This window comes from Podarcis muralis, chromosome 3 (genome assembly GCF_964188315.1).
Source record: "Podarcis muralis chromosome 3, rPodMur119.hap1.1, whole genome shotgun sequence".
Lineage (NCBI taxonomy): Eukaryota > Metazoa > Chordata > Lepidosauria > Squamata > Lacertidae > Podarcis > Podarcis muralis.
The window spans coordinates 78,828,401-78,853,204 of NC_135657.1; the positions used below are offsets into that span (position 1 = coordinate 78,828,401).

At 40.5% G+C, this 24,804-nt stretch overlaps 1 protein-coding gene across 3 annotated transcripts in view; it reads left to right on the plus strand.

Moving 5' to 3' along the window:
• The window catches only part of RNGTT (RNA guanylyltransferase and 5'-phosphatase), a 123,463-nt gene that overhangs the window by 31,715 nt on the left and 66,944 nt on the right, over nt 1-24,804 (plus strand). For all 3 annotated transcript variants that reach the window (XM_028722948.2, XM_028722947.2, XM_028722949.2), the window contains 3 exons: nt 8,567-8,702; nt 11,734-11,805; nt 23,915-24,079. In XM_028722948.2, the coding sequence (XP_028578781.1) occupies nt 8,567-8,702; nt 11,734-11,805; nt 23,915-24,079 (373 nt within the window). The remainder of the gene's footprint in view (nt 1-8,566; nt 8,703-11,733; nt 11,806-23,914; nt 24,080-24,804) is intronic.

Genomic DNA, 24,804 nt, shown 5'->3' on the forward strand with positions numbered 1-24,804 from the left:
ACAGAGTGTTTGTTGTGGGGGAGGAAGGGAAAGGAGATTGTTAGCCGCTTTGAGACTCCTTAGGGTAGTGATAAAGCGGGATATAAAATCCAAACTCCTCCTCCTCCTCCTCTTCTTCTTCTTCTTCTTCTTCTTCTTCTTCTTCTTCTTCTATGTACCATAGCTTGTGATTTTTGGGGAATTAGCTCCCTTTACTACCTGGGGGCCATCAGGTACATCATCATCAAATTTATATACTGCCCTTCATCTGAAAATCACAGGGTGGTTCACAACATAAAAAAGCAAAATTAGAACACAAAATACATTTTTAAAAAACCCAAAACCTGCTCCTACAAACATATTTAAAAGGACATAGTGCTTGTATTTGGGCCTGGAAACTAATTTTCATCCAGTGCAGTTGGACCAGAATGGGTGTAATATGCTCAAATTGCCTTGCCCTGGTGAGCAACCTGGTTGCCAAATTCTGCACCAAACGATCTTCAGAGGCTGCCCAAAGTATTACGTATTGCATTAATCTAACCTAGAGGTTACTAGAGCATAGATGTCATAAGTTAGGCTATCCCTGTGATGACAGAAGTTAGGCTAACCCTGTCCTGATAGGGGTGCAGCTGGGCCATCATCTGAAGCTGATGGATCCTTACTAACTGAAACTCACCCAACACAACAGGACTCGACAGTGCTCTGGACACCCCTTGAGATTCATCTGCTGTAACAAGCTCTGCAAACAAGTCACAGTGAGCTACTGTCAGTTCTGCCACCTCCTTCAGGCCATGATGTACGAGGCCCCACACTATCCAGAAAAGCTCTGCTAGACAGCACAGTGAGGATGCAATAGGGGCAGCAAGTATGCCTTCTCTGCTGCCTTCACTGCCACTAGGTGGGCTTGATTATGAGCCTTCACAAGTGTTTGAAAGCATTTGACCAGAGTTTTCCTCCACTCACATTTGAGCTGTCTCCCAGCTTGTTTCTTTGCCGAAGTATCTGAAGTATACCAGGGAGCCAAGCAGGCTCCACAAAGTGGGAGAAGGGTGCTCTGGGATGATTGTTTCAATGGCCCATGCCATTTGGACGTTCCAGAGGTCAGCTAGAGCTTTGACAGTCCATTTGAAAGCTCATTGGATCCATCAGCCTCTGAGGGTGAACCAGCCCTGATGCTGCACTGACTACCCAGTTTGAGGGAGAACAGAGGGAATAGAATCCTCCCCAACCCAAAAAAGGACATTCTGTTGACAAATAGAACTTATAGTTGTAAGTAGTCATTTGATATATTTCATTATCTTCTTTTTAAAAAAATGGTGTTGTTTTTTTTGAACTTTTTTGGCAGTAGGTATACATCACCTGAATGTTAAGCTTTATTTTAATAGCATCAGTAGATGGCAGTAAATCATGACTGATTTTTATCCTTCCAAGATGACAGATTTATTTCCAGGGATCCTACCACCTAATGACAAATTCAGCTAACTTGACTGTTTATTAGAAACCAAAGAACTATTTTGGGCTTGCCAAAGGGCTTTGATATACCCAGGGGAATATTTGACTTTTCTTTTGTTGTGCCACTTCACAAACTGCTTTTGAAAGTCTTCATTGCAGGCATGGAGGGTTTGCTGTTTGAGGAACATGAGCCCAATGTTCTTTGTGATATGCAAAACAAGTAACACACTTTTTTGGATTCTGTCCTTTATTAAATAATTTCTTTCCCCAAAGATGAAAGAGATTGGGCTTGCTCTTTCTGGGGATTTAAAAATAGCAATACACTTGTTTTCTGTTTACATTCATCTGACTTGGAGGGTGGGTTGAAGAAGGTGTGTTCAGTGCCTGACCTAGGGCAAAGTGAAGTTACCATTTCCTAAATCCTTATGTTTACAGTAACCAAAAAGTCTTCTTCTTTGGTGATTACTTGTAGCTGAGTAAGATTGTCTTCCATAAACACGGTTTTAACAATGAGTCCGTAAGTGACCGTGGAGGCCAATTCTGGATCTACACATCCTTCCACAGTGGGGACATTGGTTTCTAGGTGGGAGTTGATCACAGTGTGGATTTGCCAAGCGTGCCTTCCTCTTAGCATGTTTCTCCCTTGCGTTCTGAGTTTGAATGTCTTCAAAGCCCATGAAACCTTTGGTAAAGGCTGTTCTCTAATTGGAGCGCTCGCAGGCAAGTGTTTCCCAATTGTTGGTGTTTATGCTACATTTTTTAAGCTTTGCCTTAAGACAGTCTTTAAGCCTCTTTTGTTGACTACCAGCATTACGCTTTCCATTTTTAAGTTCAGAATAGAGTAGTTGCTTTGGAAGACGATAATCAGGCATCTGCACAACATGACTAGTCCAACAAAGTTGATGTTGAAGAATCATTGCTTCAACACTGGTGATCTTTGCTTCTTCCAGCACACTGGTATTAGTTCACCTGTCTTCCCAAGTGATGTGTAAAATTTTTCGGAGACACCGTTGATGGAATCTTTCGAGGAGTTGGAGATGGCGTTTAAAGTGGTCCATGTTTCACAAGCATACAGTAAGGTTGGTAGTACAATAGCTTTGTAAACAAACATTTTGGTTTCCCTGCGAATGTGCTGGTCCTCAAACACTCTGCACTTCAATTGTGAGAAAGCCGCACTCGCGGAGCTCAGGCAATGCTGGATTTCGGCATTCATGTCAGCCCTTGTGGAAAGGTAACTGCCCAGGTAGAAGAAGTGATAGAAATTTTCCAACGTTACACCATTGAGTTGGATTTGTGGCGCTGCAGAGGGGTTATTTTGTACTTGTTGGTGCAGCACTTCGGTTTTTGGGATGTTGAGTGATAGGCCAAGCTTTTCATAAGCTTCTGCGAAGATATTTAGGATGGTTTGGAGGTCATCCTGTGCCTGACCTAGGGCAATTTGAAGTTACCATTTCCTAAATCCTCATGTTTACAGTAACCAGAAAGTAGAGATGCAATAAATGAACCAAGCACATAGGATACCTGTAATGAACAGGGACGGATGCTGGTGACATCATTTAGGAAGTAAAACTTTACTGGAAGCTGGATGAATTTTATATATTTTAAAAATGGTTTCTAGAGTCATGTGCCTTTTGTAATTTTGTACTATTGGTGCCATTGGGGATGCCAAACTGATTAGATTTGGGTTTGGAGTAGGGAGACATCCAGTGGTGCACAAGTGGAATGACCTTCTACTTGTGCAGTCTTTCTTCTCCTCTTCTTCCCCTCAGTTCCCTCGATGTGCTGGGAATCTGCTCTGGAAGGCTAGGGAACCTACAATTTTAAATATTAATATGGCAGTATTGTTAAAGTGTATTAAAGTTGTTTAAACACCTGGGACGCACTGAAATACTTGAGTCTCTAACTGTGTAATTGAATTCCTTCCCAAAATTTGCTTCAGATCACAGCTGAAATCTAATTGCATTTGCGACTTAAGCTATGTGATCTCATAGACTAAATCATAGTTGCATTGTTCATTTGGCTTAAACTGCAGGAGAGACACAAGATCAATAAACCAGCAACATGATATTTTTTAAAATAAAGTATCCTGGGGAAAGTATTTCAGAGGTGAATGGCGTTCTGAGTATTTCAGCTGCTTAAGGGCCTTCAGATCATTGTCATAGAGCCAAGGCTATGTTGCTTTACCTACCAAGTTGTGGGCGGCATGTGTGGATATGTGGCCATAACAATGACCTACATTTAACTTTGTTGGCAAGTCCTAATTTTGCTTTCCCTTCCAAGTTCCTGCTGTCTCCTCCACCTCCTCCATATTTTAAAGTACACAAAGTTTTCTAAGTGCTGTACAGAGGCGAAACAGTACATTCCCTTCCCGCAGGCTTATAAACTAATAGGTGCATAACCACCACCACCACCAATTTCAACAGTTGGAAGTACAATTACTTACATCTTAAAATGAAATCTGTACGTAAAGGTCTCATTGTTAATATCGGATATATTTGGAGACAAGTGGCAGATGAAATTTTAACTCCTAAAGAAGCTTGTTACCTGACCTTTCAAAGTGTCTCTGTACTCAGACGGAAGAACGTTCAATCTCAGGCATGTGCCTGGGAATAAGCAGGATGGATCATCACATAATTGCCTTGTGTTTGAAAGACTAGTGTAGAATGATGGAATACTGATCTAGCTGTGGGTATTTAGCAGAGGTATCACCGACTTTCTACATTCACATCTATCAGAAGGTGGTAAACAAGTGACAGTGCACCCACCAGTGCAGCAATTTTACAACCATTTCCCCACGCATTCCATTAGTAGCACTTACGTGTGAACTGATAATTAGCTCTGCTATTTGTCCATCTAGCCTAGTATGGTCTAACATGACTGGAAGCAGCTCTCCAGCATGTTAAGCAGAGATCTTTCCCATCACCTCCTACTTGATCTTTCTGACAGCAGCTACTGGGATTGAATTTAGGTCCTTCTGCATATTAAAAAAAATGTGCTATTGTGCCAGTACTAAGGCATGGTCTTTTCCATAAATGGAATTGGTATGTAAAAGAGAGAAACACATACAGGAAAAGGCTGGCAAGGAGTTCCTCTGCAGACATTACATTAAAAATCGCTGGACCCTTTATGATGATATTACAGGCATCTTACTTACGTGTGATCACGTTTATGTGGGTTGCCGTTAAATAAATAAACAGATTGGCCTTCCTTTTATTGGGGCTTCTGCAATTTCACTTTTGCTTACAAGGCCCTGGAACATAACCAATGTGTTAGTGGGGGGTCACCTGCACTGAATGGGGATGTCCTTAGCAGTCAGTCAAGGCAGCAATGGGATTATACCCTATCAACGGCTTATAATTAAATATTTTAGGGCAGAGCACAATGCAGAAAACACATTTAAAGCTGTAATTACAATAGTTTATAACATATTTTTCATAGTACAGCTTATCTTGGGATCTCTCAGTATGTTGGGCTTTTCCCAAATGAGTAAGAAACTCCACTTTCCTCTTAGAGGAGTTAGAAAAGCTGATAATTCTTTGACTGGTCTCAGATATAACTAATGTTCTCTCTTGAACAGAGCATTACTGTAGTATTTGAAGATGTAGTTTGCAATGATAGGTTTCGCTGAAGAAGCCAAAAAACGGAAAGAAATTATGTGTCCTGACTATTGTATTTTCTGTCACTGGAGTTTTCTTTCAAGTGACATAGACAAATGTTTCTGTACTGTATAGACCTGTGCTATCATTGAAAGAACTACATGGGATATTGTATATTTACTGTAGTTACCATGTTTCCCCCCATTCTTGAATTCTGCTTATGCTCCTTAGTTCCCAAAATACTGGGAGCAGATTGTTGGGACTTATTTCGGGAAATGTTTTTGTGTGTTTCCTTCATAAATTCTGCTGCAGATGCAGAGCTCTCAGATTGCACCTGTCTGGACAATTTTTGGTTTCATTTGGATGTTATGTAGATCTGCTTTGTTAATAATCCAAACAAAATATGACATACACCGAACAGCATATGTAAAATTTTGCCTGCACCTGAGTGTTACACTGAAGAATAATGGCGTACACGGGAGCATAGCATAAAATGAAATAGGCGAGTGTTCATTTCATGCATAAAGTGGTTTGAATATATTTTACCCTCAGTAACAATAGTAGCTTATTTGACTTGGTTGCACAAAGGGATTTGGGAATATGAATATACGCTCAATTTTTTCCCCTAGAGGCAAATAAGCTTCCGGCTAGTACTTCATTACCCTTGGTAGAATCCTAATCATAAGTGCTGAACAGCCAGTAAGTTTCTTTCTTGACATGTTAGGAATGTAAGATTTAGATACTATGTGTAGCCATACTCTCCCTGGGGAGAGACAGGGGGAAGAGACACATTAGCTTTGAAAATTTAAGTTTAAGAAGCACCAAATACTTGTAGTTTATTGAGAATAACTGTATGGACTCAAGGTATGAGCAGTGTTGATCCCATAAAGGGTGGGTGCCATGTTTTATTGGACTGACCAGGAATTAAATATTTTCCCTAAGATTTTGAACTTTGCAAAGGTTGACTTCAAGCAATGTGAGGAATAGAGGAAAGGTTGGGCATACCCAGTGAGGTTTTGCACAAAGGGTGCATGTGGCTGGTTCATTAGATTTCTCCTGACTGCATTGGTGAGCTGGTCTTTATTGTTTCGATATTTTTACTTTTTGGTTATGTGGCAAAGGTGTGTCTAATAAGAAAACAAAGTACCTTCATCGTTAAATGAAGCTGTTAAATATTTGTGTTAACTTAGTGAATGCCATAATGGTAGGAGATGAATAAAACTGGGAGACGTCAATGCTTTTGGCTTAAGCTGTATTTAGGAAGCATACCAGGTAAAATTAGCAATTAGCTAAGAACTAAATACAACATCTAGGAAAGCAAATACGGCAGCATTTGCCAATCTGATCTCTCCAGATGTTTGGACTGCAACTTCACTATATTAGTGAAGGCTGAAATAGGAGGTAATCAAATATGTGATGGCATAAATGACTTTGTTGTTGCTGCTGCTTAATTTGTAGTTCCACCAGAGAGCTGTGAAGGCTCCAAATTAGAACAGTACAGTGGTACCTCTAGATACGCACACCTCTAGTTGCGTATCTTTCAGGATGCGAATGTGACAAACCCGGAAGTATTTTTCCAAGTTTCGCCGCATGCACAGAAGTGCTAAACTGTGTCATGCACATGTGCGGAAGCGCTAAACTATACCGTGCGCATGCGCAGAAGCAGCAGCCTCTGGTTGCGAATTCCTGGGGATGTGGCCAGACCTCAAGAACAGATCCCGTTCGCAGCTGGAGGTAACACTGTATTTGGAGCAAATCTCCCTAAGGACAACCCTACTTCCTGGAGACAGAATTGGGGGTGTCTGTTGTACATATTGAGTAGGACCCCTAGTACAGGCAGCGACCGTCTAGTCTGGAGGTTATGTTCCTGACCCTCGTGCATCGGCGGAGCACGCATAAACCCCTTCTGACCCCGTCCCCTCTTCATCCCACTCCACTTCTGGGTTGCAGTGATGCATGTGTGGTGGCACCATACTTTCTTCTGCTGAGACTTGAAAGGGACCTCCTGTCAAGCGTTGTAGCACCATAAGTGGGCACACAATGTAGCTTTGACTGAGCCATCCAGAGTGAGGTAATTGGTACTGAGATATGTGGCCATCCTGCTGATGAGAATAGTCTGTTCTAGATTGTTCAAGGAACAGACCTGCAACAAAGCTCTTGGGCGGGGATAAGGAGTTTCCAGGAGACAGTTTCAGTAGCTCGCCTTCTCTGCTAGTAATCCGGAGAAAGTTTACCTGAGCTTCATTGTGTTACCCAGTGAGTAGAGGACATCTTCTATGCGCATAATGTCCCAGGTTCAGTTCCTAATACTTTCTGTTAAAAAGATCTCAAGTAACAGGATTGAAAACACTTGGGTCTGAGATCTTGCATTGCTGCCTCCAGTCAAAGTGAACATTATTAGGGTCAATGGACTGGCAAAATAAGTCAACTTTTTGTGTACTCAGCGTTATTGACCAACAAAGCTGAATGAGATGGTAAATTTTGCAACTTCTATTTAGATATTGGACACATAGGAGCGCCTTCCAACCAGCAGGGCAGAATTTGTATGCATCAAGAAGATTTGTTCAACATGAGGATGTGAAAAATCTTTTGATATGTCTTGTATCTTGGAACTCTAAGCAAGCTCTGTCTTCTAAACAAATGCATCAAGATGCCTGAATAGTTTACCTTTGCTGCATTTCAGCTTATGCTATTCTATTGTGCCCATAAAAGAAGTAAAAGGAAGAGACAGTGGAAATTAAATGCACATGTGGATGTGGGTTGTTAACTTCAGAATTTTACCACACGTGTTGGTATCACCCCTGTATTTTTTCCTTCCTTCCTTCCGTAAAATTTAAATGCCTCATTTCTGCTGATTTGTATTTTGCCCTATACTTATTTGCTTTTTAAGATTGCATTTTACAATAGTTACTAATTGCATGAGAATTATACTATTCATTGGACTCAAAGTAACTGAAATGTACACGAGTAATTGGACAAATCTGCTTTGAAATGTATAGAAGATTTTTTTTTTGTTTGCTGTGTTACACAAACATTTTCTTCCTTCCTAGAATGTTGTGTATGAAATATGAAAAACAGCTGTATGGAATTCCAATTATTCATCTAATATGGACAGATGGAATTTTGCAGCACCTCATAGGCAGTTCAGTTAGTAGCATAAAGATTTATGATGTGGTTCTCAGTGCATATTGGCTTTCATAAAGAGATAGTGTCATCATACACTTTGAGGCCTGTTTTGCTACAGTGGTATGTGTTCTGTACAGTTGTGTCAAATGCAGGACGAGGACTTTGTTCCTTGCCAACCTAGAACAACGAATTTAAAGCATTTTGGGGCTTTAACCAGCATGAGTTATTATTTGGATCCTGGCCTCTTTTTTCTGAAATAATGCTGCTTATACGACTTCAAACAAACATGTCACAAGGTGCAGCTTGTCTGTAGTAATTGTACTGTTTTAGATTTAAAGGATGTAAAGTTAATAAAAACTGCTGCTGGCTTTGGGGTAAGTAGTGCTTTGATTGTCTTTAATTTTTCTCCGCAGGTATATGATGTTGATTGATGGCAAGAATGAAGTGTATATGATTGACAGAGATAACTCAGTGTTTCAGGTATCAAATCTGGAGTTTCCATTTCGTAAAGATCCACGTGTACACTTAGAAAATACTCTGATGGATGGGGTAAGAGGCTCTGTCTTTCTGTACCATATGCATGCTGTTTTCATTTCAGTAGTTTAAGATAGTGTGGCAACAGTGAGGGAAGCCTAGTGTCCAATTATTTCTAGAATTTGCCCATTCTATGGTTTCAGAAGAAAATTACAGCTGGGGCTCTGTGAAGGTATCCACCAGATTGCCAGTAGTGACAGTCCATATTGTTCAAGTCACATTGGGCTGACTTTGCAGAAGGCAGAAACTCTCTGAGCAGCTCTGCACAGAGTAAAATGATACTCCACTCTTCCGCTGAGTCCTTTGGCATTTGGAGACGAATAAGGAGAGCAGGATCTTTTATTTCAGCAACAAGACTTTGGGGGAAGCAGCACTGCAGTCTTCCTCACCACTTTTTCTTTCTCACTGCATGTGTAGACGTGTAGACGATATGTAGGAGGTGAGGAGTCGGTGACAACCACACATAATAGCTTTCTGTGCTTCCATTGGTGATCCTGCTGCATACAACAGTTTCACACCAAAAGAGAGATTTATCAGTGTCTCCAAAATGGTTGCAGTGTAAATAAAATTAGCTGTGAGGAGCTAAAGGAAGACAGGTTCAGATTTGGTCCACGAGACACTCCCCCCCCCCCATAAACCATGCCCGCCTGCCTCACAGGTAGAGTGGGAGCCATAGAGTGAGCTCCTGATTATGCAGTGAGCAAGAAAAGCACCCCATGGGTGGGAGCTCCAAAGACTGCTGGATTGGCTGTGAGAGAAAGTTCCCTGTAGGGAACTTGTTCATACAGACAATGCCTGCAAAAAGCAAGGCAAACTCGGCCGCAAGAGTGAGACGTGAGCCTTGTATGCATATTCCATCACTATTCTTCAAACTCTTCACTGAATGTAGAACGTGACTTCTGTACTGGGAAAGTCCAGACTTTATTTGAAACTGGAATTCCCCTGAACTTAACAGGATAAAACCTACTTAGTGGCCCTGGCTGTTTTAATGTCACAAAAATAATTTTGTGGAAGGCTTAAAATTTGCGGTAAGTGATTTCCAGTGTAGCTGTGCTTCTAGCATGTACTTTCCCTTTGGAAATATTATACAGTCAGACCTCATGTTATGTCTGCTTCATGTTATGTTCTTTCAGGTTACGTCCCGCGCCGACCCGGAAGTACCGGAAAGGGTTACTTCCGGGTTTCGCCGCAAGCGCAGAAGCGCAAAATGACATCATGCGCATGCGCAGATGCAGCAAATCGCAACCCGCATGTGCGCAGATGTGCCACTGTGGGTTAGTTCTTTTCATGTTGCAAATGGGCCTCCAGAATGGATCCCGTTCATAACCAGAGGTACCACTGTCATCGGCCCTGGTCCTTTGGTTCCGTTGATTTAAATCTGAGGCTGCTCTTCAGTTTAGTTAAATGAGTATCTATATACTGTTTTATATCCATAATAACCTCCATCACTTAGAGCAGTTACATATTTAGGGTGATGGAAAAATGATGAGGAATGCCTTTTTGGATTTTTAACCCAGTTTGTGCCCTTTGTGCTATAGCTGTCATTCCAGTAGATCCTGAATATATCTTCCTTCAGGTGAACTGCTTAGTCTTTCCAGGAACCATTTAAATACAATGTGAGGTGGATTTCTTTCAAAAGTCAAGTGTTTTCTTTCCATCTTGCAAGGCTAGGGAGCAAAGGATTTAGAATGTGACATAAAATAAAAACATAAAATTCATAGCCATGTGAATAGCAATTGAAATCTATAATTAATATTGTAGCAGTGATGTGAAAGACTCAACAGCACCCTTGGACTTGGTGTCCTTTCTTCTCGTGGTTGTTTTTACTCTTTTAATATTGGCCTGAGCAATGATTTTTGACCGTATTAAATGTAAAACAAATGTCTTCAAAGTAAATTTGGTACAAAACACACACTTTATTAGAGATGCTGTCTTCACTTTACAACGAAAGCTATTACTTGTTGTGAACATTACACCAGATAATCAAACTCCTCACAGCAACTCTAGCATCCATTGTGAATATACTCATTTTTAGTTTCCATGGCAACACAACTGTATAACAGAAACCCCCAAAGATGCATTTCTGGTCTCAAATGTTGCCCCAGAGCTCAATAATGCTCCTGGTGTTGTGCTTGCTTATTGATTTCATGTTAGTGTAAAAGCTGCAAGGAGAAAAGTACTACTCAGACTTGAATGCTGAGGGAGAAGAATATGAATTTCCAGCAACAGCTTTCCTTCAAGATGGCAATGTCCTGTTACAATCTTTGCAAGCTTTCAGCCAGAGCTATCTCTCTTTCTGCCACAAGCTCTCCTTGAAGGGCTAGCCCACACCAATATCTCAAGGAAAGAACATCAGAATTTCAGAACAAAGACCAGAAGTGACGTTGCTAATATCCCTAGCACTAGAACTCAATGCTGAAAAAAGAGAGTTTATGCACTGCTACACCCCAGTACATGCCCTACAAGAGATTTACCATTTTTCTAGGGTGGTTTCGTTGATGACCAAACAGTGTCTACCGTCAATATGGAGCAGCCCTGAAGTGTATTCAGACTTTGATTGGATGCACACATTTCCTCTTTGAACGATCAGTCCCAAACCCTAAACATCTGTTTTGTTTGCATGAGTTTGTTATCTATATGCTAATAGGAATATTCTGGATTTCATAGTAGTAAGAGCTTTATCATTATGTTGGCGCTGCAAACAAAAGTGAACCATATAAAACCAGCAATCTGGTGTTCATATTATTGTAAGAGCCTGGTGGTGTCATGCGTTATCCAGGTTTTGCTGATGCACTGCCATGCATACAGCATGCATTTAATTTACCTGTCTGTCCTGCTCAGCTCCACCCATCACAACCCATCAGCTGCCACATGGCTTTTGGCTTTTATGCAGTGTCAACCCCACTCCCAGCAAGAAAATTTCATGAAAAATGAATCCATGCTGGAAAACTGAGGGAGGGATCCTAATGGTAAAGCAAAGCTAGTTAAAGGACTGCTTGCAAGTTTTGCAAAAATATTAAGATGTTATTTTGCTTCTTTTTTTCAGGAAATGATTATTGACAAGGTAAACGGCCAGGTTGTTCCTCGGTACTTGATATATGACATAATTAAATTCAGTGTAAGTATAACATGCTTTGAAACATTTAGTTAGGGTAAGGAAGAGCCAGTTCTAATAACCATTTGTATAAATGTATAAACTACTTCTTTAAACCAAATAAAAACCTCTATATGGTGAAGAACAGTAGTATTTTTAGACAGCAACGAATACTTAAAGTCAATTACTATCACACCTGTCAAGTGAAACTAAAATGTGTAATGGGCAGCAGTATTGTTCAGCATGGAGACTATGCTGAATATATTTGTGGATTTTTCGTGTGTGACTTGGTAAGAGTGTCTCCCTGGAGTCTTCTTCACTCAGTTTTTCTGAGCTTTTCTTACAGGATTCTGGGGGGAATCTTTTAGTAAAATCTCCCCTTCTCAGGGAGCAGAAAGGAGAACTACAAGGAAGGTTTGCCGCAGCAGTGGCAACCACTGGAATACACCCCTCCCCTTCCCAGCTCATAGAAGTAGTCTAGGAGGATACCATGATCAATGGTGTTGAGAACCACAGAGAGACAGAAATAGGAATAAAGTCATACTCCCTTTGATCTCTGTAAATCTCATTCGCCAGGGTGACCAAGGTCAACTCAGTCAAGACAGCTATCCCACTACAACTCTCTGCACCACCTTACCCAATAAGGATATATTTGGGACTGTTTGGAAGCTTTTCCAGTCCGAGGGTCCAAGGTTTTATTTTGCAGTGGCACTACCCCCTCATACATTGCACATTCTGGATCCAACCAGTCAAACCTCTTTTGCTAGATTTAATAAACCAGGAGGGACAGGGCATTAAGCAGCACCTTGTCCTCAGCAATTGCAATAACTGCAGAGTCAGGGTTACTCCAAAGCTGAAGAACTTAATCCTCAAAGCATGAATCCAGTTAATCACAGCAGAACCTCAGATGCTCCAGATGTCCTTCCCCCACAGTGGGAATCAATTAACATCTAGAAATAACTCCACCGGCTGGATCCTAGAGGATGCAATGCAAGCTGTGAAATGAGCTTTCTCTGCAGTCCACACTGCCACATGGTAGGGTATCTTATGTGCCCCATGGTTAATTAACCATAGTTTGTTCTTGGAAACAAGAATTACTAGGTTTGAAACAAACAGGATCTGAAACCAACTTCATACGAAACAGTTGTGTGTGTTTGCCGGTGGATTTGATATTGCTTCTGCAAAAGGATTTCCTTTCCCCCTCCTCTTCCTTGTAACCTTCCATGTACCCCCCAAATATGCTCCAGACAGTTGGCGAACCATCAAGCAGATTTGGAGCTGGGTGGAAGGCTGCATGGGGGAAGGAGAGGAAGGAGAAGCCGCTTATCTCTGTTATTTTAAGATGTTCACAATGGTTTTTAATACTGTGTATTAAATTTTAATGGTTGTAACCTGCCCTGGGACCTTTGGGTGAAGGGTGGGTTGAAACAAACAAAAACCAACCAACCAACCAAAACAAAACAATAAATGTGGGGAGTCAAAATCCAATGACTCAGGTTTTCAGTTCCTGTTTTTACCTCCATAGCTGTAACTATGGATTTCCAGTTTGGGTGCAAAGAGAAATGGTGGTTAATTAAATTGGGAAACATTTAATTGGGGTCTGCCAAGAAGGCAGGAGGGAAGACGTGCTTCAAAAATGGAGTGTGTGGGCACAAGCATTTGTGCGCATATCATAGCTTAAGAAACTGAACTGGACCCTATGTATTGCCATGCATTCTGTTTCTCTGATTTAGTTAACATGACTGTTCTGGGTCAACAAATTAATTTTTAAATTAATGAGTTGTTTATTTCTTTACTGAAAGGCAGTTTCTTTAGCAGCACACATACATCAAACAAAGTAGACTATTCTAGAAGTTGGTGTGCTTATTTTAGGAGGAAAGGAACACCTATGCTGATAGGGTAGATTTCAGCCACCAGGAACTATATTAACCCTGGTTGAAATTAGTAATGCTTGAAAGTCAAAATACTTTAGGTTGCTTAGAATATAGTGGGAATCTGAAAAGGGAATTTAATAAGCAGCATTGTGCTTCCAGTTCAAGGACAGTTCCAGACAATGTGTTATCAGCAGGAGCAGAAGTAAGGCTTTATCTTCAAAAGGCCATTAACAGTAGCCAAGCTGTAAAGATGAAAAAAGCTAACAAACTGTCTTTATGCTAATTATAGAAGCCTAATTACAAAAATAGTTTAGCTGGAATGTTTGACTTGGCAAGAAGAAGCATAGTTTTTTCAGAGTTATTAGGTACTGAACAATGAAAATCAATGGGACGCGATGACTTGTCGCAGGGGAAAAGTGCTAGTTGTTGCTTATGTATTTATTTTTTAAAATTCCGCTCCACCAAATGTTTGAAAGAGGCCCAATGGGTCATTACGAAAATGGTATAAAGACAGATTGCCACTCCCAATTTAGACCCAAATACAAAATCAGAATATAAACATTAACACTAATTTGTGCTGCATTGAATTATGTGCAGTCAATAGTAAGAGAAATGTACCGCTTCCAGATCCTTATAAAAGTAGAGTTTATAACAGTTGTTTTAAAAGTTTTGTTTTATTTATACATTATATATTCATGCCATTTTAAAAAATAGTCTTTCAAACTGGCTCATACAAAAAAGCGCACAATATCCTGTTTTGTGCACAAACTAAACCTTAATTTAGCACTATATGCACAAGCAGTGATGAGTCTTATGTGCATGAGCCTTGTATCCAATTGTGGGCATGAGGAAGAAGTCGGAAGAATCTGCTTCTGTTTTTAATCTAATTTATATACCTTAATGTCTGAAACTGGGAAAACTCTGGTTTGTGTAATCTATAATTTGTTCAAACAAGCCATAATCGTTGATTTAGAAATCAGAGAAACCCTGGAGAGAGCCACTGCCCATCAGTGTAGACAACAGTGAACTGGATGGATCAATTATCAGCTTTCAGATAAGGCAGCTTTCCTATGTTCCTAGTTTTGTGTGAAATGGACCATTGCTGCTGATGGGAACTGTACGTAAATGAAAATAAGACACCGGACAATGTTTACTAATGAAGCAATGAGACATTGAAGGCACGGGGGGTGGGGTGGGGGTGGAAGGGAAAACTCACAAGGGACTCTGCAAAGCCAGAACGAAGAGGTAAAGCTTTAATAGGCAGTAGTTTCCAATTCAGGTCAGTTACTGCTGTGCTGTACTTGAGGTTTTCCATAGGTCTTTAATCTTGTAGTTGATGATGGGCTCTGAGAGGGAAGGGGGAAGTAAAATCACTAGAGATGCTCAGTTTGACGTCACCCAATGGGGTCAAGCTAATCTTCCGCTTGCCACAAATACAGTGGTACCTCGGGTTACATATGCTTCAGGTTACATACGCTTCAGGTTACACACTCCGCTAACCCAGAAATAGTGCTTCAGGTTAAGTACAGGTTAACTTTGCTTCAGGATAAGAACAGAAATCATGCTCCGGCGTCGCAGCAGCAGCAGGAGGCCCCATTAGCTAAAGTGGTGCTTCAGGTTAAGAACAGTTTCAGGTTAAGAATGGACCTCCAGAACGAATTAAGTACTTAACCCGAGGTACCACTGTAGAGTTCTTGGGAGGGAAGAGCTACACCTTCCCAGTGGCCCTTGGTTCCCTGGCCAATGTGACTTTCTGTTTGCTACTGCACGGATAATGCAGTTAAAAGTTTTAAATATCCTGTGGGAGAGTCTTTCCTATCAGTGTGTTATTTTGTTCTAGGTAAAGAATGGAGAGAACATGTAAAAGCTTAGGGGAGGAAAAAAGAACAGCAACTGCTGCTACTACTACTTTGTGTGAGTTTGTAAATGCATCAAGAGAGAAAGTAAAGTGCAATGGTCAGATTGATCACATATATTTTTCTCAGACAACTTCTGGTCAAATGCAAATCGGATGGGCCACATATTAAATAAAGGGAAGAAATGTAATTCCTTGTGCTTTACAAGAGGTCAGACAAGTTAATCTGGTGTATTCTGGCTTTTAAAATCAAAGTCTGACTTGATAATGTAGTCCATATGTGGCGAATTAATTTACCAAATTCCCATCCATAATCATTTCTACAATAAGTTTTATAAAATATTGCTTCAGTCTCAAAAAGACCTCCAGAATCTGAAATCCAAGCACCTAGATAGAAATGTGGTTTAAAAAAGAATATTGTGTGAAATAGAATTAAGGATTGACTTCATAATTGAGTTAAACATTGATGGAATTGATAAGTAGTTTAGGCCATAATAAGAGTCCTGTTGTACCTTAGAGACATTCTGACCCATTCAAAACTTATCTTTTACTTTGAATCCTTCCTTTTAAAATGTCCAACAGTTTCGCTTCCACTATGTGGGATTCTTGTGTATACAAGGTCAGGTTCTAACATTAATGTGTCCAGAATGACACTTTTTCACTTGCTGCCTTACTGATAGTGAATGAAAACTTGCTTCAGGTGCTGTTCCTCCTCAGTGGTGTTTTTGTGGACATATCAGCTTTTCTCGCATTGCACATGGTGTGCAGGGTTGAGGGAGCAAGTGCAGGGGCTACTTATCTGCTGGGTTGAATTAGTAGATAAGAAAACACTTGATAATCAAAACATCACTGGAATCATTGTAATTTCAAATAAAATTACAGCCTTCCTTAGTAAATTGCCTCTGTAACTTGAGGCAGCTTTTTATGAGCAAATAACTTCCCGGCCTTATGATTCATCCACACATTTGGTAGAAGGTATTTGCAGCTGAGGGATAACTTATTTGAATGCACTTCCACATCAGAAACTGGTGGTAAGCTAGCCCTTAAGGATAATAAGTTCTTTTTTTAAACAACAATATTTTTTATTAAAACATTTTGATTGTTTTAACAGGCAATACTATACTGTCAAAATAAGACAGATAAACCTCAAAACAATTAAATAAAGGAAACCCAAGCAAACAGACTTCAATGGCCAGCTGCTCCTCCTCTCTCGTTTTCAGGGGGAGTCAGCTACCGAAACTGCTCTGCGCTTGGCCTCCTCCACCCCCTCAACATTGAGAGGCCCCTGTCCCCTCCCAACAATTATTGGGGGGCAAAGACACCCTGACACCTTTTTGGATGCATCAGACTAGTTGCAGGCTCCTTGGATTCCAAGTGATAGAACACTTCAGTCCAAACTAGTGGAAAGGCTCATTCTAACCTGCCCAGGCTTTCAGTGGAGCACCAGAGTCATGAGAACATTAAGTGGTCTGCATTAATTTATACAGAATAAAAGGATGAGATGTTGGATAGATGCTGTCAGTTATTACCAAATCACAGTGAGCACATGGCTGCTGCAGAATGAACTGCATGCATTCTGTTTTTATTCCTCTGTGAATATTGACATTGTTCTGTGGAAATCTCTGCTGTCCTGAATGGCTTAATTGGCAGAAAATGTTTTTTTTTTAAAAAATGTTCTTGGCATTGGTTCAATTGTCCCTAGATTCCCATTATACATATATGTCATTCATCTACTATTGTCTGTCTTCAAACTGCACTCTGCTTGTGGGAATAATAAATTAAAGATCTTTGACTGAAAGAGTTTTTCCAAGCACTTTGTGAGTAGGCAAGCTAAAACGATTGTTTTATGCCTTCCTTTGGAATGGGGCAGGAGAGGGAGCAACTGAGCCAGGCACCTGCTTTCCCTGTCTCCCCGAGGAGGGAAAAGCAGTATATAAAAATGCAAGTTAAAAGGGTAGCTTGAGATCACCTGAGTTTTTATAGAGAGGAACAGAGCCTTTTACTTGCTCTTCCAGATTTCCTTGTGGGAGATGCTTGGGTTGCCTATATGTTGTTGTTGTTGTTGTTTAGTCGTGTCCGACTCTTCGTGGCCCCATGGACCAGAGCACGCCAGGCACCTCTGTCCTCCACTACCTCCCGCAGTTTGGTCAAACTCATGCTGGTAACCTCGAAAACACTATCCAACCATCTCGTCCTCTGTCGCCCCCATCTCCTTCTGCCCTCCATCTTTCCCAGCATCAGTGTCTTCTCCAGGGAGTCTTCTCTTCTCATGAGGTGGCCAAAGTACTGGAGCCTCAGCTTCACGATCTGTCCTTCCAGTGAGCACTCAGGGCTGATTTCCTTAAGAATGGATGCGTTTGATCCTCTTGCAGTCCATGGGACTCTCAAGAGTCTCCTCCAGCACCATAATTCAAAAGCATCAATTCTTCGGCGATCAGCCTTCTTGATGGTCCAGCTCTCACTTCCATACATCACTACTGGGAAAACCATGGCTTTAACTATATGGTTGCCTATATGGTCCTCTCTAATTATTGTTGGGCCAACCCTGCCCATTGGCCATCTATGTGGGGTTGATGTCCAGCAACATCTGAAGGGCACCACATTGCTGCTTCAGTCCATGGTGGCCTCTGTTGCCATCTATGCCTACAATCTTCACAGCAGAGGCACCTACGGATTTGTTAGCTACCACTGAAATTATGTTAGCTAGACCCTGGAAGATCTATCCTCTATCTTGGCATGGTTAACTAAAATGCGAAATAAAATGGGGAGGGGGGAATGATATGAATTAGGAGATGGCAGGTGCATAATGCTAGGTTTTGTTGGTACATGGTCATAGCTTTCAATGATTGGAATCAATATGGTAAATATACCAAAGCCCAGCTGTTATCAGAATGCATAGACTCCTCACAAGAATCTACACATTGTGGAAACAATTTGCATTTGTAATGTAACAGTAATAAAATTTAGGATTAACAAACACACACTCCAGCGTGTTAGCAAGGACTCGAGCCTTTCCTATTTGTTGCTTGCATGTATTATAAAGAGAAAGCAGTAATCTATAAGGCATTCTTTTCTGAAGTCCAAAGCTTTTGGGAAATGGCCTTCCTATAACTTTGTCATATGAGTACTCCATGGCAGACGACACTGTGCTATCCAGGTTCTTGAAGTTTTTTAAGAGGTTGCGATATCCATTGTGCAGTACATAGAATCTTCCACTTCAAAGACATAGGATTATAATGCAATTTTGTTTCTCATTTCCCTGAAAGTTGCTATTTAATGTAGCAAGTTGACTAAGAACAAATAGTTATTTTGCTGTCTCATGCATTATTTATAAAGTGACTGTGGTTTTGTGTCAAATTTAAAGATGCTCTTAATAGGATTCTAATAATTTTTAAAGTAGGTTAAATTGAGCTTAAATAGGAAATGGGTTTTAGCTTTGTAGTCATGTGCATAATTGCTATTTGGATTGAGTACTTGGTTTTGTATTTTTAAAATCTTTTGTTTAAAGAAACACATTTTATTTCTTTACAATATTTATGAATTTCACAAATTAGTCTTTATAGGAATTAATCAGATGTAGTCTATAATATTAGAGGCTTTATGTATTGATTTTAAATCAATTCATAGTATAAGGTTTGTCTTCTTACTGGTTCTCTAATTCGGTCAGCTTGCAGACTTCATGTACATGGACTTTCCTTTTTATATTAGTTTTTGAAATATATCCTTTTAAAATGGAAAAAAACTATAATTCATGATAATTATTTGTTCTCTCCTTACATACTAAATAGATTTTCCATTGCAACTTTTTTTTTTGTTAAACTAGCTTTTAAAAATATAAAAGCTACTCAGTGGTTTTGAGCATTTTTTTTTTATACAAATGATACTTGAAATATTAAAAATATGTGTTTTTGAGATTTAGTAGAGAATTACCTCCTAAGGTCTTTGAATGCTTAAGGACGTTTTTGGGATTCCGTAATAGTGATTTTAAGGGACGCGGGTGGCGCTGTGGTTTAAACTACAGAGCCTAGGACTTGCCGATCAGAAGGTTGGCGGTTTGAATCCCAGAGATGGGGTGAGCTCCCGTTGCCTGGTCCCTGCTCCTGCCAACCTAGCAGTTCGAAAGCACGTCAAAGTGCAAGTAGATAAATAGGTACTGCTCTGGCGGGAAGGTAAACGGCGTTTCCGTGTGCTGCTCTGGTTCTCCAGAAGTGGCTTAGTCATGCTGGTCACATGACCCAGAAGCTGTATGCCGACTCCCTCGGCCAATAAAGCAAGATGAGCACCGCAACCCCAGAGTGAGCCACGACTGGACCTAATGGTCAGGGGTCCCTTTACCTTTAATAGTGATTTTACAGAAGTGTCATAAAGCCTCAAGTCCAACTTCTGGTAAGACTGAAGGGCAGCATTCAATCTTAACAACAACCTCAAAGCTGCCCTTGTTGCTAGTCTGGCAGCAGCATTCTGTAATAAGCAGCTATCTTAAACAAGCCTTTGCTCTGGTATTGTAGAACCTTGATCATCTGTTGTTTATGCTGGACTGTGAGCTAGACACCATTTAAGAGAAAAGATGGATAATTCCAAAGGCGTTACCATGCTACTTCCATTCCAAGACATTAGATTTCATCTTCTTTAAGGATGTTTAGATTTATTATGACACTTGAAAATGCAGATGTTAGCCATGCATGCTTTGAATTATCATTAGTAATGCTGCCAAAAGCTGATATTTTAGCCTGTTGTTTTACAGTTTGGTTTCAGAATAATAAAACTTGTTAAGAAAGTTGTGGCATATGTTCTGCTTAAGCTAAGTAAATTAAGGCAAGGACATGCCTTATGTGCCTAACTTGTGTCGGTGTATACTCTGCCTAGTTATTCACGTTATTCAAGGTATAACACTTGAGGGGCAAAAAGTGACTCTGTTTAGGAAGCAGCTTGCCCATTTTGAAATTTCTCATTGCAAACACAGTAACATATTTAGATGTGTATGAACAATCCAATGCAGTGTAATGGGTCTTCTTGCAAACATGGAAGCTTCATACTAGCTGAAACTGCTTCCACGCAAGGTGATGCACCTGATTTTGGCATATCCCCAGGGTGGGAAACCTTCCTTAGATGGAGAGCTGGATCCACAATTGGCCCACCTTCTGCGGGCCATTTTTGATAGGTGGGTTAGGCCATTCACCTGACAAATCATATGGTTGATTGAAATGTCAAGCAGGGAGCCAGCACAGACTTATCTCTGATCTTAGAGCTGTGGAATCAGGAGGCAGAGGCTTACATCTGATCTAAGTGTTGTACAATCTTTTACCATCCAAGAGTAATCAGCCTCTCATATTGTTCCAGGGGTTCCTCAACCCTCAGAAGCTCTCTGTGTGTGGAGAAACATGGACTGCAGTCGGTTGGAGGGATTCATGTGCAGTACCTTACATTCTATTAGTATAAAGCCACCATTAGACACACTATGTAGCTTTTGGGTTGAATGACTGATATCATGTGTTGAAAGAGTGGTGTGTTTGGTTATGTTGCAAGGAGGGATGAGAAGAATACTAAGGGTGAATTTTTCAAAAAGGTTCACTGATCTTTCTGCATTTACTCTCCTACTGCTACCAGCAAAGCTTTGACATTTTCTGCCCATGTGATTAGGTGTTGTTGCATGATACCATGTGGATTATGTAGACAGTATCAGTAGTGTGGTATGGGAGCAACAGTGGAGAAGGTAGCAGCTGTGCTGTTCCAGGAAGTCTGTAAAGAAGGTATTATTACTTTACTTACAAGTTGGTTTTGTCACTTAATCCTATGTGTGAATATACATGTACACACTCCTTTCTCCAGCAGCTATACTATATCTCAAATATGAATGTGTTAACTCTATTCCTTCCCATTCCACACAGTGCACAATTTTAATATGTGAAGTAGACTTTTGCAATCTGGCAAATATACAAGGGGTCAAGAGTGGTTTTTGATGCTACCATGCCTAAAGGTGCCTCTTTAGCACAAAATTGCTGGGGAAGGAAGGACTAGAAGCGAGTATGAGACATTCTTAATTTTTGTGTCAATTCAATTTCGAATAAATAAACTTGATCTTTTGAAAACCACCATACTATCAACACATAAATATGTGTGATGGATTGAAAAATTCAGTACCTTCAAAATACATAAAGTTCTAGGGACCAAATATAGCACTTGCTTTTTCTATATAGTTATAGCACATATACTTGTATCTTAATTCTTGTTAAATCTTATTTCAAAAAGCTAGGAGAACGTTAAACCAAACCTATTCCAGGCAAGGTAGCAATCCCAATACTATGATTGCTGCAACAATACCTTGATGAAAAGTGCTAGAAAGGTGATGAATGTTTTTCAGGAAGTTGCGAATGTTATTACTGTTTGAAATGTCAACACCCTTCCAATGAAAATGCTGAGTATGTAGAATTTAGATTGCTTTCACTTGAATCACAAAAATGTCTCAACATGAGAAATTGTGAAATTGCTTTTCATACTTGGATATTAACAGGACTTACAAAAGAGACAGGGATTCTAGATCTGAAGTACTTAGATGGTACTTGAACATAATACAAAACACTTTGGGGTACCCTGTTCTAAGCAGATTCACTCCCATACATGAGGCAATCAAAGAGACTGGCAATCATCTGCCTTAAAGAGCTGATATCACTGCCTTAGGCTCAAGAAGGGGCTGAGAGAATCATGACATTTCTTTCTGTGAAGCCTCAGAAGGAGCTGTAAGCAGTGACAGTAGTCAGCAAAGAGTGGGGGGGGGGGGCGGTGTCTATGGTAAGGCTGCAGGGAGCTCAGCCAGGGTGAAGACTGCAAGAGAAGCTCCATAGAAACTCCTTGTGTTTCCAGGAGGCAAGTGACATCCAGGAAATCCTCAGTACTCAAATCCGCTGGGAGGAGTCGCTCAGGATAATTGGCAGTTCAGCTGAAGCAGTTACAGTGGAACTGTCATTTAGAGGAACAGAACCCTGGTTAATGTAAACACTTAATGTATTTTAGTAACCTTTTGAAAATGCACATTTTTCTTCTTATAGTTATTTTATAATGAAGTATAACTATTGGTTAACTGCTATTGAATCTGACCTGCCTGGTGTCGCGCCTAACTCTCACAGCTGTTTGTGTGTAAAAACAAGGTGTTGTCATTAGCAGATCATTTAGATATATGGTGGCCGTGGGCAAAAAGGTTTAAAACATACCTGGTAGGTATAGGTAGAAGTGTGTGAGTGGGAATAAATGGGATCCCTTTTACACATTTAGAGAATCAACAGTGTGAGTAGAAACTGTTTTCTCCATGGTAGCCATTGTGCTTTTTCTACCTCTGTCTCTCGAGACAGACTACTGCCGGCCAACCATAAGAACCATCTAAGGCCCACAGAAATGGTGGGAAGGAATGAACACTGCTTTTATCAATACAACTGCACTTTTCTGATTCAGAAGTGTGTGGTGGAGTTGGCTTAATTTCTTCAGTCTGTTGTAGCCACCCAGCCATGCTGCCCACCCACCTGTGTGTCATACTCCGACAGTTTCTAAATTCCTGGGAGAGTGAAAGCCTTGTCAGCTATTGCTGTCACACACAGCATTGATAGGGATCAGAACCAGCCAAAAACAAAAAAGACTTAAAGAAGGAAAAGGGAGGTAACTGGTGGTGTGTGTGTGTGTAAACCTGTGTAGGAGGAAAAGATATAAAGGTGGGTAATATTGCATAAAAATCTGCAGTGGCGCAAAGAGGAGAGTGCTATGGGATGGAGAGAGAGAGAGAGAGAAATGAGCAATATGGAATGCATAGGGTGGATCAAACTGACTCATTCTGTCAGCACAAGGATTTCCTCTCTTGCAATGGAACCCCTTACCCTGTACCCTTCCCAAGTCTCAGGTAGGTTGGGAGGACCCCCAGAACAGATTCAAGGGAGCATGGGGGGAGAGGGGGGAAAGTTCTGTTGCACATGTGGAAATTCTTGCACTAATGGGACAAGTTGGATATTGCTCATAGATACCTCTGGAGAGATAGCAGAAAGATGGTAGTCTAGTGAGTCCTATAGATGAGGAAGCAGAAAAAGAGGGGATAACCAAGAGGTGGTGCTGTATGGTGCAGAAATAAAAAGCAGGATTTGCAGAGAATGGGTAACAGTTTAGCTTAGTGGTTTCTTTGGAATATTTTTCTGCAGCTGACTGTGTGATATAGCCCTCTTGAATTGATAAAATTGTAAAGTCACTCTGCTGATTTGAGTAAAAGGGTTGTGACATGGCATACCTCCCTGTTATTTCTTTGCTTATCATTTTATTACTAAAATTGTTTAGTTGTAGATCATTGTTGGGTGATATTTTAGTGCATGCCACTTAGATTTTTATAAATGTGCAAACATTTAACAAATTGTGTATTTTCTTTTGGCAGGCACAACCAGTTGGAGAATGTGATTTTAACATTCGTCTGGCATGTATTGAAAAAGAGATTATATTTCCACGACATGAAAAAATGAAGACTGGACAAATCGACAAAGCACAAGAACCTTTTAGTGTTCGTAACAAACCATTTTTTGACATCCACGTTTCAAAAAAGGTAAACATGTTTTTGATTATTTAACTCTATGTCCTTTGAGTAGTCATTCTCTTTGTATATGGTTTTTAATCTCTTTCAAGATATCCTTGCATTTTAAAATATACCTTCAAACATAAATTCTTTTTGTTTTATATACATTGTTTTATTTTATTGTATTTTATTGATACAGTAGAATGTGCATTTTAGGGGAGGTTTTAAAAAAATTACTTAGAGAAAGGTGATGAACAAGAAAAAGGTTTGTCTCTGTGCTTACAATGTAGTGGTGCAAGTACTGTCGTTGCTTTATTGGGAAGTCTAGAGCCATCTATATGTGTGTTTGAAATGAGGATCATTCATAGGAGGAGAATATATTGTCTTCTTCATTCTAGTTAATTATTGGAGTGAATTTTTCGTTAAAACATTTTGTGGTTTGTTTCTTCTGCTGGCCTTGGGTGTTTGAATGGGGCAGCCTGTTATGTTTTTCTGCTGTAGACAAAATACCGCCCCCGCTCTGATCCGGGCCTCCTCCCTATCGCCGATGTTGTGCCTGTGTTGCTGCCTGCCTTGCTACCGCAGCTGCACTCTCACCTGCAGCTGCACCTGCACTCCCACCATGATGCAATAACAGCAACAGGGATACAGTATTAGAAGTGAGGGCGAGGGTGCTGTGTTAAGGTCAGATCTCCAGCCTACGGCAAATTGCTTCACCTCGCCTCATTGAAGTGTCAGCCTTGGTGTTGAAACTA